This window comes from Schistocerca piceifrons, chromosome 2, assembly GCF_021461385.2.
Source record: "Schistocerca piceifrons isolate TAMUIC-IGC-003096 chromosome 2, iqSchPice1.1, whole genome shotgun sequence".
Classification (NCBI taxonomy): Eukaryota; Metazoa; Arthropoda; class Insecta; order Orthoptera; family Acrididae; genus Schistocerca; species Schistocerca piceifrons.
In genome coordinates this window covers 931,695,432-931,707,311 of record NC_060139.1, presented here as the reverse complement: position 1 = coordinate 931,707,311, position 11,880 = coordinate 931,695,432, and the positions used below count along the sequence as shown (strand labels likewise).

The 11,880-nt window shown below is 43.9% G+C and overlaps 1 protein-coding gene across 1 annotated transcript in view; it reads left to right on the top strand.

Annotated features, from left to right (window-relative positions):
• The first annotated feature begins 203 nt into the window (after nt 1-203).
• The window catches only part of LOC124776005 (UDP-glucosyltransferase 2-like), a 117,713-nt gene continuing 106,036 nt past the window's right edge, over nt 204-11,880 (top strand). Inside the window, exon 1 of the mRNA XM_047250847.1 lies at nt 204-380. Coding sequence (XP_047106803.1) covers nt 204-380 — 177 coding nt within the window. The remainder of the gene's footprint in view (nt 381-11,880) is intronic.

Sequence of the window (11,880 nt, the reverse complement as noted above, 5' to 3'; positions counted from 1 at the left end):
GTGCCACCTATTGTTAGCCTATTTTTTTTTCTATTAACCCATCTTCTCAGTAAGGTTGTGTTTGTTCAGATTCAGAAGGTCCTCGCTTTTTCCTGTTCTTTTAAATGAATTGTAACACCTAGTGTGCTCCAAGCATGGTGCTCACGTTGAAAGGGTAATTCACTTGCTGCTACCAGACGACCGTGTTCATTGCAGGAGGAACCATGCTGCAAGTGGTTGCGTTTTCGCTGCTGGCGGTGGTGGGCACCTCATCAGCAGCTAAGATCTTGGTGATCGCACCAACCCCGTCCATCAGCCACCAGCTGCCGTTCCATATCCTGACAAAGGCTCTGCTGCAGAGGGGGCACCGAGTCACCCTCATGACGACAGACTCCATGAAGGTCAGCCAAAAGCATATTATAAACAAATAACTATACACTCTAAGAAGAAAAAGACGCACCATGAAAGAATTATGCAAACGAGACAAAAATCATTAGATGTAATGTATATGTACAAACAAACAAATGACTTTAGTTTCAGAGAAGTGGATGATTTGTTCAATAGAAAAAGTTTCATAAACTGAACAAGTCAACTCGTTGGTCCACTTCTGACCCTTATCCAAGCAGTTATTCGGCTTAGCGCTGACGGATAAAATTGTTGGATGACCTGATGAGGGGTACCAAGCCAAATTCTGTCCAGCTGGTGGTTTATATCGTCAAAATCCACAGACTGTTTAAGGGCCGTATCCATAATGCTCCAAACGTTAACGATTGGGGAGAGATCCGGCGACCTTTCTGGCCAAGCCAGGGTTTGGCAGGCAGGAAGGCAAGCAGCAGAAGCTCTCGCCGAGTTTGTGCAGGCATTATCTTGCTGAATTGTAAGGCCAGCATGGGTTCCCGTGAAGGGCAGAGAATATCGTCGACATACCGCTGTGTTGTAAGGGCGCTGCAGATGACAACCAAAGGGGCCCCGTGTGGTGAAACCGTGTGCACAGCACTCGGTACCCTCACTCGCTACGCACGCGCATTCGGAAGCACGCGGCGCTCACTCACCCGTGGCCCTGCCACGTGGCTAACACACGTGGCGTGATAAACGAGTGATGAGGCACACGGTGAGTCAGATACATGGCACTGGCGCGTCACGCGTGTGACTCAACGCAAAATTTAGAGAGAATAGCTGTAACATGGCACCACATCTTCTTTGGGCGATGAAGCTTTCGTGGCCTTAGTCATATTCATTAACATTAATCAACAGATGTCTAAAATACGTTGTCGGGTACATAATTTTATTGATGATGGGGAGCATGGCTGCAACAGTGAAGGTACAGTATAAAAAGAAATCTGCTGTGAAGCCGTAGTAGATCTGCATTATGATATCGGTTCCGAAAATATGACGCACTCGTTCTCCAGATGTGTCCTTTATTTTATTTAAAAACTCAACTTGTTTTGGAAAGACATTTCCCCATTATGAAGTCCTCAAAAATAATATGCCATGCTTTAATCATAATGGAATCATGTCTTTCCAAAAAAAAATTTTAAATTAAATACAGCACACTTCTGGACAACAGTGCGTCATATTCTCCGTACTGATAAAGTTCTTTCGGTAAAGTGTTGTCTAAAGGCGAGAAGCCGCTTCCCGATCCTAAGCCTTTGCCGAAAGGAGACTGCAAATTTCATTGTCATTTTGCTACGTTAAATTTTTTTTTCTCACAAAACAAACAATGAGGTCAGAGCCTCATAGACCGTTAACTGATGAAATGCTCATCTTTAATTGTATATAGCTATGAGAAGGAAGTTCATAGAATGTTCTTTCGGTATGTTAGTACCGATTCTCTGGGTTTTGGTTCATATGATTCCACGTTCTGTATTTCTGTTTGGTTCTAAATCCTCTTTCTAGTTCAAGAATTCTTTAAATCAATTTAGATCACTCCAACTTGTCTCTGACATTTCACTTGCAATCATTTCTCACTCTTTATGTTCTGCATTCCCGTTTCTCTGTTCAGCACTGTTGTCATAAAAAGGGCTGTTGCTAGGTGGTTTCCAAATTTTCAGCCCTAGGCGATAACTGAAAAATGATGTCCCCTGTTTTTGTTACCATCGGTTTCGCCGGTATGGGCCGTATCACCAGCGCCAACATCCAATTGCACAAAAATGCAAGTCACCTATTACGCTTTTATCATTAAACTAAGGTGACCAGACATCCTTGTTTTCTGGGGACAGGCCTCAATTTTCATGCATAACCCATCATTCCTTTAGAACTAATTGAGGACAACAAATGTCCTAAATTTCTAATCTTTTGAAGTTTCCTTAGACAATTGAAATAGGAAGCATGTGCTGAACAGTTTACACTACAGATCAACTGAATATACTAGTACAGCCAAATGTCAATAACTGGTTTTATTAAATTGCGAGAAAATTGTCTAATAAACATGTGGAACTATATTTTGGTGAAAATGAATTTTTCCTTGAATTTGACGGCGTGCTTGCCAAAGCAACAAACTAGGTCATCTGGATAATCACGATGCTATTTAGTTTCTGTTTTAATTGAAATATTTGTAGAACGAGGAATAAGTCTCATTTGCTTATAACCCATTGAGTTCTCACAATCTCCGTTAAACGCTAAGCCAATTTTTTTTTTACTTATTCCAATATTCCTATTTTAACACAGGTAATAGATAAATTAAAATTTTAATGTAAATTGCTATTTAATAACCAAATTATAAAATATATAGGACTCGTTTCTATGATGTTATTGCATCTGGTGAACTTAGCTGAAACTTCACTAACCCATCAACAACTTCGTCAAATTTTTGGATGACACAGCAAACTGATTTATAACTTTATCATGAAACACGACATGAGTGTCATTTATAATATCTGTTTCAGTGTTCAAGATTACGAATGCTTCTTGTCCTAACAATGCACAAAGCCTAATTCCTAAACTCTTTAAAGCAGTACATGACCTTCTGCACGTTACTTGTGTAAATGCAACCATCAAAAAAGTTCAACATGCAACATACGGATTATACTATGCACTAAATGTGTAAATTATACTGAGACAACAGCTTGCAAACACAATGCGCACAATTTCTATAAGTATATTCCCATTCCTCGTTATCATTTGCGTATATTTAAAATTTTAAGAAAGCCGCAGCTAATTTGTTTGAGAAAATACGACATTGTTCTTTTCTCGTACAGCGGGTCTCAGACACTCAGCGACAGACTTCCAGACAGACACCAACCCAATTTTATGTACGGGTATTATGAACTGGACCTACCTTTGACTCCTTTAATATGTGTTGACAGAGAATTACAAAACCTAGCTTGTGGGTACGTGATCGATTATCCACAAGAAATAACAGTAGAACTAAAAGCGTTTGCAGAAAGGCTCAACACAACTGATGCTTGACAAGTGGTCTGTCCTGGATGCAGAGACAAACGCAAAACAACAGGAGAAAGTCCCGCAAATTGCCATGTTACACACAGACGTGCATTTTGTCTAAGTGCAACACACCACATTCATCTGGCAACGATGTGCAATGTGGAATGCCAGAGACACGGTTACGTTACGTCAGTCCTGTAGGCACTGCCCCATTAGACTGTTTGTGTGCTCCACTTGAAGTTTCAAGTTGGGTGCAAGCAACTTGCCGCTTTTGTTCGGCAGCTAAACGGCATCGCCTACACGACATACCCCTGAAGTGGTTTCATATTTTTTAAGCGGCTGCTGCTGTGAGAGGCACGGCAGATCCCTTCATTTCCTTCCTCCCCGTCTCTCAGCACAGCTTGCAAGACTTTTAACATCGTCCGTGAAATTTCAAAAAATAATGTGGAGAACATAATGGTGGATTACTTCTTTTTACTTCAGCTGTGTTCGTAAACTTCTAGTTTTGTGAAATACAATTTCGAACATATTATACAGGGGAAAAGATTATAATAAACCAAGGGAGAGACAAGGGTGTGCTTTACTGGCTACTCTTTTTAATATCAGTGAAGAAAGAAAGAGCTTCATATAAACAAGAATAAATATATTAATATATTCTCAATGCTGATAGCATTGCATTAATGGCTAATTATGAAGATGAACTACAAAAATCACTCTTTCGTCTAATCATAAGTGAAAATAACTATAATTTTAAGATACCACTACATAAAACTAAGGCAATGGTATTTCGTGGGAGATACGAAACAGAATTGTAATTGATGGTATTCTGGAACAAGTTCAACTCTTCAGTTACCTAGGGAGCTACATCATTTAAAACAAATGTAAACATGCACATATTAAATTACAGAGATATCACAGTGGATGTGGCAATAAAGGCAGAAGTTTAAAGAAACACGTGAAGAATCACAAAAATGGAATTCTGTAACATGTTGGCCGCACTACTTCCACTGTATGGTTGCGCTAAGTTGGATGTGATTCCTAATGAAAACATAAGACAAGAATTGAATATTTTTACAGAAAATGACCAAATAGAAGAATGTAAACAAAACAGGAAGGAACATCTAGAACGAGTGAAAGATACGAGGGTTGTAAATATGGCTGTACAATCCAAACTCAGAGGAAAGAGGGACATGGGACGGCCACTTGAAAAATGGAACTTATTCTTCCTTCTTTTTGGATTGGGCTGCAAGGTTCTGCTGCTGTTCTCTCATCTCGTGACTGAATCGAGCAAACGTAACTGCGCCATCGCCGCTCGCTACGGTCCTCGCCAGACGATGATATCAGGCTGGTTTGTATTTCACGCCGTGTGTCCTGAAACTTGACCTGTGACTGGCTGCTTCAGGGTCACTCCAGAAGCGCCGAATCTGACTGCTGTAAAAACTATGCACAGTTATTTGAAAATTTAGATAGAGTTGATCTAAAGCATGAAATTATTTACAACTTGTGCTGCTACACTTTCCCAGAACTACAAAAGCGTCGCGCGTGGTGGCCGCGCTGTCTGAGAGATCTTGCCACGGTTGGCGCCGCTCCCCCCTCCCCCCCTCCCTCCTCTCGTAGGAGGTTCGAATCCCCCCTCGGGCATGGGTGTGTGCGTTGTCGTTAGTTTAAGTTAGATTAAGTAGTGTGCAAGCCTAGAGACCGATGACATTAGCAGTTTGGTCCGATAGGAACCTACCAGAAATTTCCAAAAAAACTACAAAAGCGTATCATTCAAAGTTAGACATACGAATATGCATAAAAGTAATTACATTTTTTTAGCATTAATCGTTTCTCGTCTCCAACTAGAGAGCAATTCAGTACAGCCCTGAAAGTTTTTATTACAGTTCGTCCTCAGAAGAGTCCCATTTTAGATTATTGTATTCTTCTGGCTCTAAATACAAAATACGTTCTGCTAATCGTAGGATGTGTATAACAAGTAATTATTTGCCTTCTGCAATGTAAAGTGTGGGCCATTGTAGTGCAATAGCAAATGATGGTCAAGAGTAAACGGAAGTTGTCGAGGTAAAATTGATATATATTTACATGATTGATATATATTTACATGAGTAAAACAACACAGGGGATCGACATTACATCTGCGTTGGTCGCCAGTATTTTTTCTTCTTTTTTTAAATCCTGCAGTGTCTGATGCTAGGCTATATCCACATGAACTTTTGAGGGATGCCACTCAATAACTCGCACTTACTTGTGAATTAGACAGATATCAGTGTCAATAACATTTCAAAAACTATTTTGTACTTTTAGCTATATTTCACTCGCAATAATTTATGTTCTAAATCGTGTATGACAGTAAGTTACCCCTCCTAAAACTTTTTCATTAGAAAATTGAATTTGACAAATATCATCATTTTACAATGACTTACGAAGTGTGTAAAGGTGAAGGGTTTATTAAGAAGCTAAGTAACTACACTGTCATATGTACAAAAATTAGATTTTTTTAACTGCATACTTTTTTCAGACTCGATTGAGAAACCTTACAGAACCAGAAATTCACGCAGAATGAAAAGTAGGCTTTTTCCTTTTTCACAAGGAAAGTAAAGCTTTTAAGGAAATAATAAGTTCATGAAACGTCGCGGCATAGTCTTATATCACGCCAAGAATTTTTACGTGAAAAAAAGAAAAGTGAATTTTTCCCCTTTTTACCGACATGGTCTGGTGTGCAGCGAGTGTGAAGGATATATGCAACAAAACACCCGGCGAGCAGAGAAATGCGATGTGCCAGTGTAAACTTACTCCGAAGTGATAAGCTCAGCACATTGCACATGCGAACATTACACATTCACAGTCGCTATGCACGCGAGTGCAAGCGCGTGGCATGCGCAAGCGCACGACTTACCAGCGTGTGTCCAGAAGCGTTCACGTGCCTGTGTTATCAGACGAGATGGCGTCTGTCATCTTCCACAACTTCCTCCTCCGTCTGCATAGAGTAATCGTCCTTTCTCTCGTACACCGCAACTGTGTGCGTTGACATGGATAGGCTAAGCACCTGCAGGGCCCTAGTATTTGTGTACCATATATGTTAACGACAAAAATAAGCGAATAACGATATTTTCGTTTTTACTGACTACTTACAATTTCGCTTTTCACAGGGACAAGAACATTCTTACAGGTGACTAGAAATGGTATGTGTGTGACGGATGTTAAAGAAGGGGTAAGAACTCCTCAGCCAACCGATAAAAGCAACACATCGGGCAATGGATGGTGCACACTCTAAAAATCTGGAACCGCGCGATCGCTACGCTCGCAGGTTCGAATCCTGCCTCGGGCATGGATGTGTGTGATGTCCTTAGGTTAGTTAGGTTTAAGTAGTGCTAAGTTCTAGGGGACTGATGACGTCAGAAGTTAAGTCCCATAGTGCTCAGAGCCATTTGAACCACACTCTAAAAAAATATAGTTGTACGTTTCGTGGAACCATACTGGTATCTTTCATCATGAATTGTAACAAAAAATTAAGATGGTAACAGCTGTTGCACATAAAAAATAGCTAATACGATTCGCTGTTTTTATTGTAAACAAACTACCTGGTAAACCTATGTTGTTACTCCACGGTAACGCCCATCTGCATAGGGCCAGAATAAGAATAGATCCCATTGCTGAATTAGATTAGGAAGCACGTTCTCAAGCTCCATATTCACCAGACTGAGCTCCTTCCAGGATCTACCTTTCTAGTCTTTCTCTCTAACGACATTAAGAGACAAATGTGTTACGATGAGGTTTCTCAAATGGTTCAAATGGCTCTGAGCACTATGGGACTTAACATCTGAGGTCATCAGTCCCTTAGAACTTACAAGGACTTAAACCTAACTAACCTAAGACATCACACACGGTATTCATTGGACAAATGTATTATACTAGAAGTGACATGTAATTACATTTTCACGCAATTTGAGTGCATAGATCCTGAGAAATCAGTACGCAGAACAACCACCTCTGGCCGTGATAACGGCCTTGATACGCCTGGGCATTGAGTCAAACAGAGCTTGGATGGTGTGTACAGGTACAGCTGCCCATGCAGCTTCAGCACAATACCACAGTTCATCAAGAGTAGTGACTGGCGTACGGTGACGAGCCAGTTGCTCGGCCACCATTGACCAGGCATTTTCAATTGGTGAGAGATCTGGAGAATGTGATGGCCAGGGCAGCAGTCGAACATTTTCTGTATCCAGAAAGGCCCGTACAGGACCTGCAACATGCGGTCGTGCATTATCCTGCTGAAATGTGGGGTTTCGCAGGGATCGAATTAAGGGTAGAGCCACGGGTCGTAACACATCTAGAATGTAACGTTCACTGTTCAAAGTGCCATCAATGCGAACAAGAGGTGAACGAGACGTGTAACGAATGGCGCCCAATACCATCACGCCGGGTGATACGCCAGTATGACAGTGACGAATACACGCTTCTAATGTGCGTTTACCGCGATGTCGCCAAACACGGATGCGACCATCATGATGCTGTAAACAGAACCTGGATTCATACGAAAAAATGACATTTTGCCATTCGTGCACCCAGGTTCGTCGTTGAGTACACCAGCGCAGGCGCTCCTGTCTGTCATGCAGCGTCAAGGTTAACCGCAGCCATGGTCTCCGAGCTGATAGTCCATGCTGCCGCAAACGTCCGTGCAGATGGTTGTTGTCCTGCAAACGTCCCCATCTGTTGACTCAGGGATCGAGACGTGGCTGCACGATCCGTTACAGCCATGCGGATAAGATGCCTGTCATCTCGACTGCTAGTGATACGAGGCGGCTGGGATTCAGCACAGCGTTCCGTATACCCTTCTGAACCCACCGATTCCATAGTCTGCTAACAGTCATGGGATCTCGACCAACGCGAGTAGCATTGTCGCGATACGATAAACCGCTATCGCGATAGGGTACAATCCGACCTTTATCAAAGTCGGAAACATGATGTTCCGCATTTGTCCTCCTTACACGAGGTATCACAACAATGTTTCACAGGCAACGCCGGTCAACTGCTGTTTGTGTATGAGAAATCGGTTGGAAACTTACCTCATGTCAGCACGTTGTAGGTGTCGCCACCGACGCCAACCTTGTGTGAATGCTCTGAAAAGCTGATCATTTGCATATCACAACATCTTCTTCCTGTCGGTTAAATTTCGCGTCTGTAGCAGGTCATCTTCGTGGTGTAGCAATTTTAATGGGCAGTAGTGTATTAGTACTGATGCTCTCGAATTCTGCGACCCAACTGAGGGCCGACCAGCGATGGGCAGCTGATTAAATTGGCGTTGACAAGGGGCGCTGAACTCTGTCTTGCTGGAGGTGTGATGTTCCCTGATCTCTCCATTGCCACGCGGGCAGAGCCTTATTTATACAGTTTCATGGCACTGCGCTGGTCGGTGTGCATTCGATGCTTTAGGACTGCACAATCCTCCTCCCCGCCCCCCCCCCCACCCCTTTTGTCGTGTAGGTAGCCATCTTACGAGATCGGAGGTGAAGGCAGGGAGCTGGGTGACATGAGGAGACGGGAGCCGCAACGGACCGAAGCGGAGAGTCCGGCAGCAGCCTGATATCCGTCCTCCACTCCGAGAGGAACGTCGGTCGGAAAACCCCAGAGAGGGCACCCACCTTCTTCCTGTGCCCGTCCGATGAAAAACTGAGAGGGCGATGATGACAACGGCAATGACGAAGGCGGCGGCAACTGGTCCATGGTGGACGCAGGGACGAGCATCGGGAAAAGCGCCAGGATGTTTAGCTGCTGCGGCAGCGAAGGCGATGGATCTATCGGTTCCGCCGGCGGTACCGAATAGGCACCCGAGAGTGGCTACGCCGGCGGCACGATCCCGGCAGTATATGTATCTGGGGACAGAAAATCTGTGGAAGAATCTGGCAATCGACAAGCACGAATCTGGTTCTGATGCCAGCGCAGCAACCCAGCAGGCACTTGAATTAAATACATGCTAGCGGCCAAACTTCGAAGAATTTCTTCTGTCTCCTAGCGCTTTGTGCGACCAAGAAGTCTGAAAAGAATAGAAACATTACGCGCAAAGCGATACTTGCGGAGCACAGGAGGCGCTATGTGTTGCGGTACGTGCAGCAACTGTAGTAGAATGCAGTGGCGCCGGCCACGTACGAGTGTGAGTCAAATGAAAACCTTAAATATTTTCTTTAAATTATTACTTATTCTTTATTCTGCAGAAGTGGTACAAAACTGTATCATCTATCAACATAATCTCTCCCTCTCTCAATACAAGTCCTCCAGTGCTTACAAAGTGCATAAATTCCTTTAGAAAAAAGTTCTTTTGGTAATCCATGCAATCACTCATGAACCACTTGACGTACCTCTTCATCAGAACGGAGCTTCTTTGAGTGGTCCAAACACATGGAAATCACTTGGGGCAAGGTCTGGTGAGTATGGTTGTTGAAAAAGACACTCAAAATGCAGGTCTGTGATTGTTGCAACTGTTGTACGGGCAGTGTGAGGCCTTGCATTGTCCTGTTGCAAAAGGACACCTGCTGGCAGCAATCCATGCCACTTTGATTTGATTGCAGGCCGCAGATTATTTTTTAGGAGATCTATGGTGCACTGGTGACAGTGGTCCCTCTAGGCATGTAATGCTCCAAAATGACGCCTTTTTCGTTCCAAAAGAAAGTCAGCATAACCTTCCCTGCTGATGGTTCTGTTCGAAACGTCTTTGGTTTTGGTGATTAGGAATAGCGCCATTCCTTGCTCGCTCTCTTCGTTTCCCGTTAGTGGAAATGAACCCAGGTTTCGTCCCCAGTAACGATTCTTGCAAGGAAGACAACACCTCGTTCAAAGCGCCGAAGAAGTTCTTCACAAGCATCAACATGTCGTTCTCAGGAGTCAGCTGCCGTGGCACCCATGTTGCAGACACTTTGTGAAACTGGAGCACATCATGCACAATTTGGTGTGCTGACCCACGACTAATCTGTAAACATGCAGCAACGTCATTCAGAGATGTCACTAAACCCGCCCAAAGATGTAAACAACCATGCACGAGCAGCGCCTATTAGACGGAGGAGGTCCGACAGCCGATCAGTTCCAGTCAATCTGCCAGGAAGGAGGTACACGGCTCGTGTTGTCTTTAGTTCAACGATACCTAGACGGTCAATAGCGCGGTTCGATAGCGTCCACATTGTTACTTTGTGTCACGAAGGGCTCTCAACAAGGGAAGTGTCCAGGCGTCTCGGAGTGAACCAAAGCGATGTTTTTCGGACATGGAGGAGATACAGAGAGACAGGAACTGTTGACGACATGCCTCGCTCAGGCCGCCCAAGGGTTTCTACTATACTGGATGAGCGCTGCTTACGGATTATGGCTCGGAGGGACCCTGACGGCAACGCCAAAATGTTGAATAATGCCTTTCGTGAAGCCACAGGACGTCGTGTTACGACTCAAACTGTGCGCAATAGACTGAATGATGCGCAACTTCACTCCTGACGTCCATGGCAAGGTCCATCTTTACAACCACGACATCTTGCAGAGCGGTACAGATGGGCCCAAAAACATGCCAATTGGACCACTCAGGATTGGGATCACGTTCTCTTCACCCATTAGTGCCGCATATGCCTTCTACAAGACAATCGTCGGAGATGTGATTGGAGGCTGAACGCCATAGACACACTGTCCAGCGAGTGCAGCAAGTGCTGTTTTGGGGTGGCATTGTGTGGGGCCGACGTACGCCGCTGATCAGCCCCGTAACGGCTGTACGATACGTGAATACCATCCTCCGACCGATAGTGCAACCATATCGGCAGCATATTGGATGACAATTCGCACCCCCATCGTGCACATCTTGTGAATGACTTCCTTCAGGATAATGACATCATTCGATAGAGTGGCCAGTATGTTATCCTGACATGAACCCTATCGAATACGCCTGGGATAGTTTGAAAAGGGCTTTTTATGGACGACGTGACCCACCAACCACTCTGAGGAATCTACGCCGAATAGCCATTGAGGAGTGGGACAATCTGGACCAACAGTGCCGTGATGAACTTGTGGATAGTAACCCACAACGAATACAGGTATGCATCAGTGCAAGAGGACGTGTTGCTGGGTATTAGCGGTACCGGTGTGCACAGCAATCTGGACCACCACCTCCGAAGGTTTCGCTGTGTGGTGGTACAACATGCAATGTGTGGTTTTCATGAGCAATAAAAAGGGCGGAAATGATGTTTATGTTGATCTCTATTCCAATTTTCCGTACAAGATCCGGAACTCCTGGAATCTAGGTGATGCAAGACTTTTTTGATGTATGTATTTGCTGTGTCAAGCCCTTCAGAAAATAAATCATTAAACTCACCAATCAAATGAGTAACACTGTCTTTTCGATTGAAAGCAGAAACAGAAACTGCAGTGTCCTGAGTACGAAGACCAAACAAATCAAAACAATCTAACCGAAAAATATTTTCACAGTCTCGCAAACGCAAAATGGTAACTGTCACTGATCTGGTGTGAGACTAGATTGTGGCAGGCAAACTA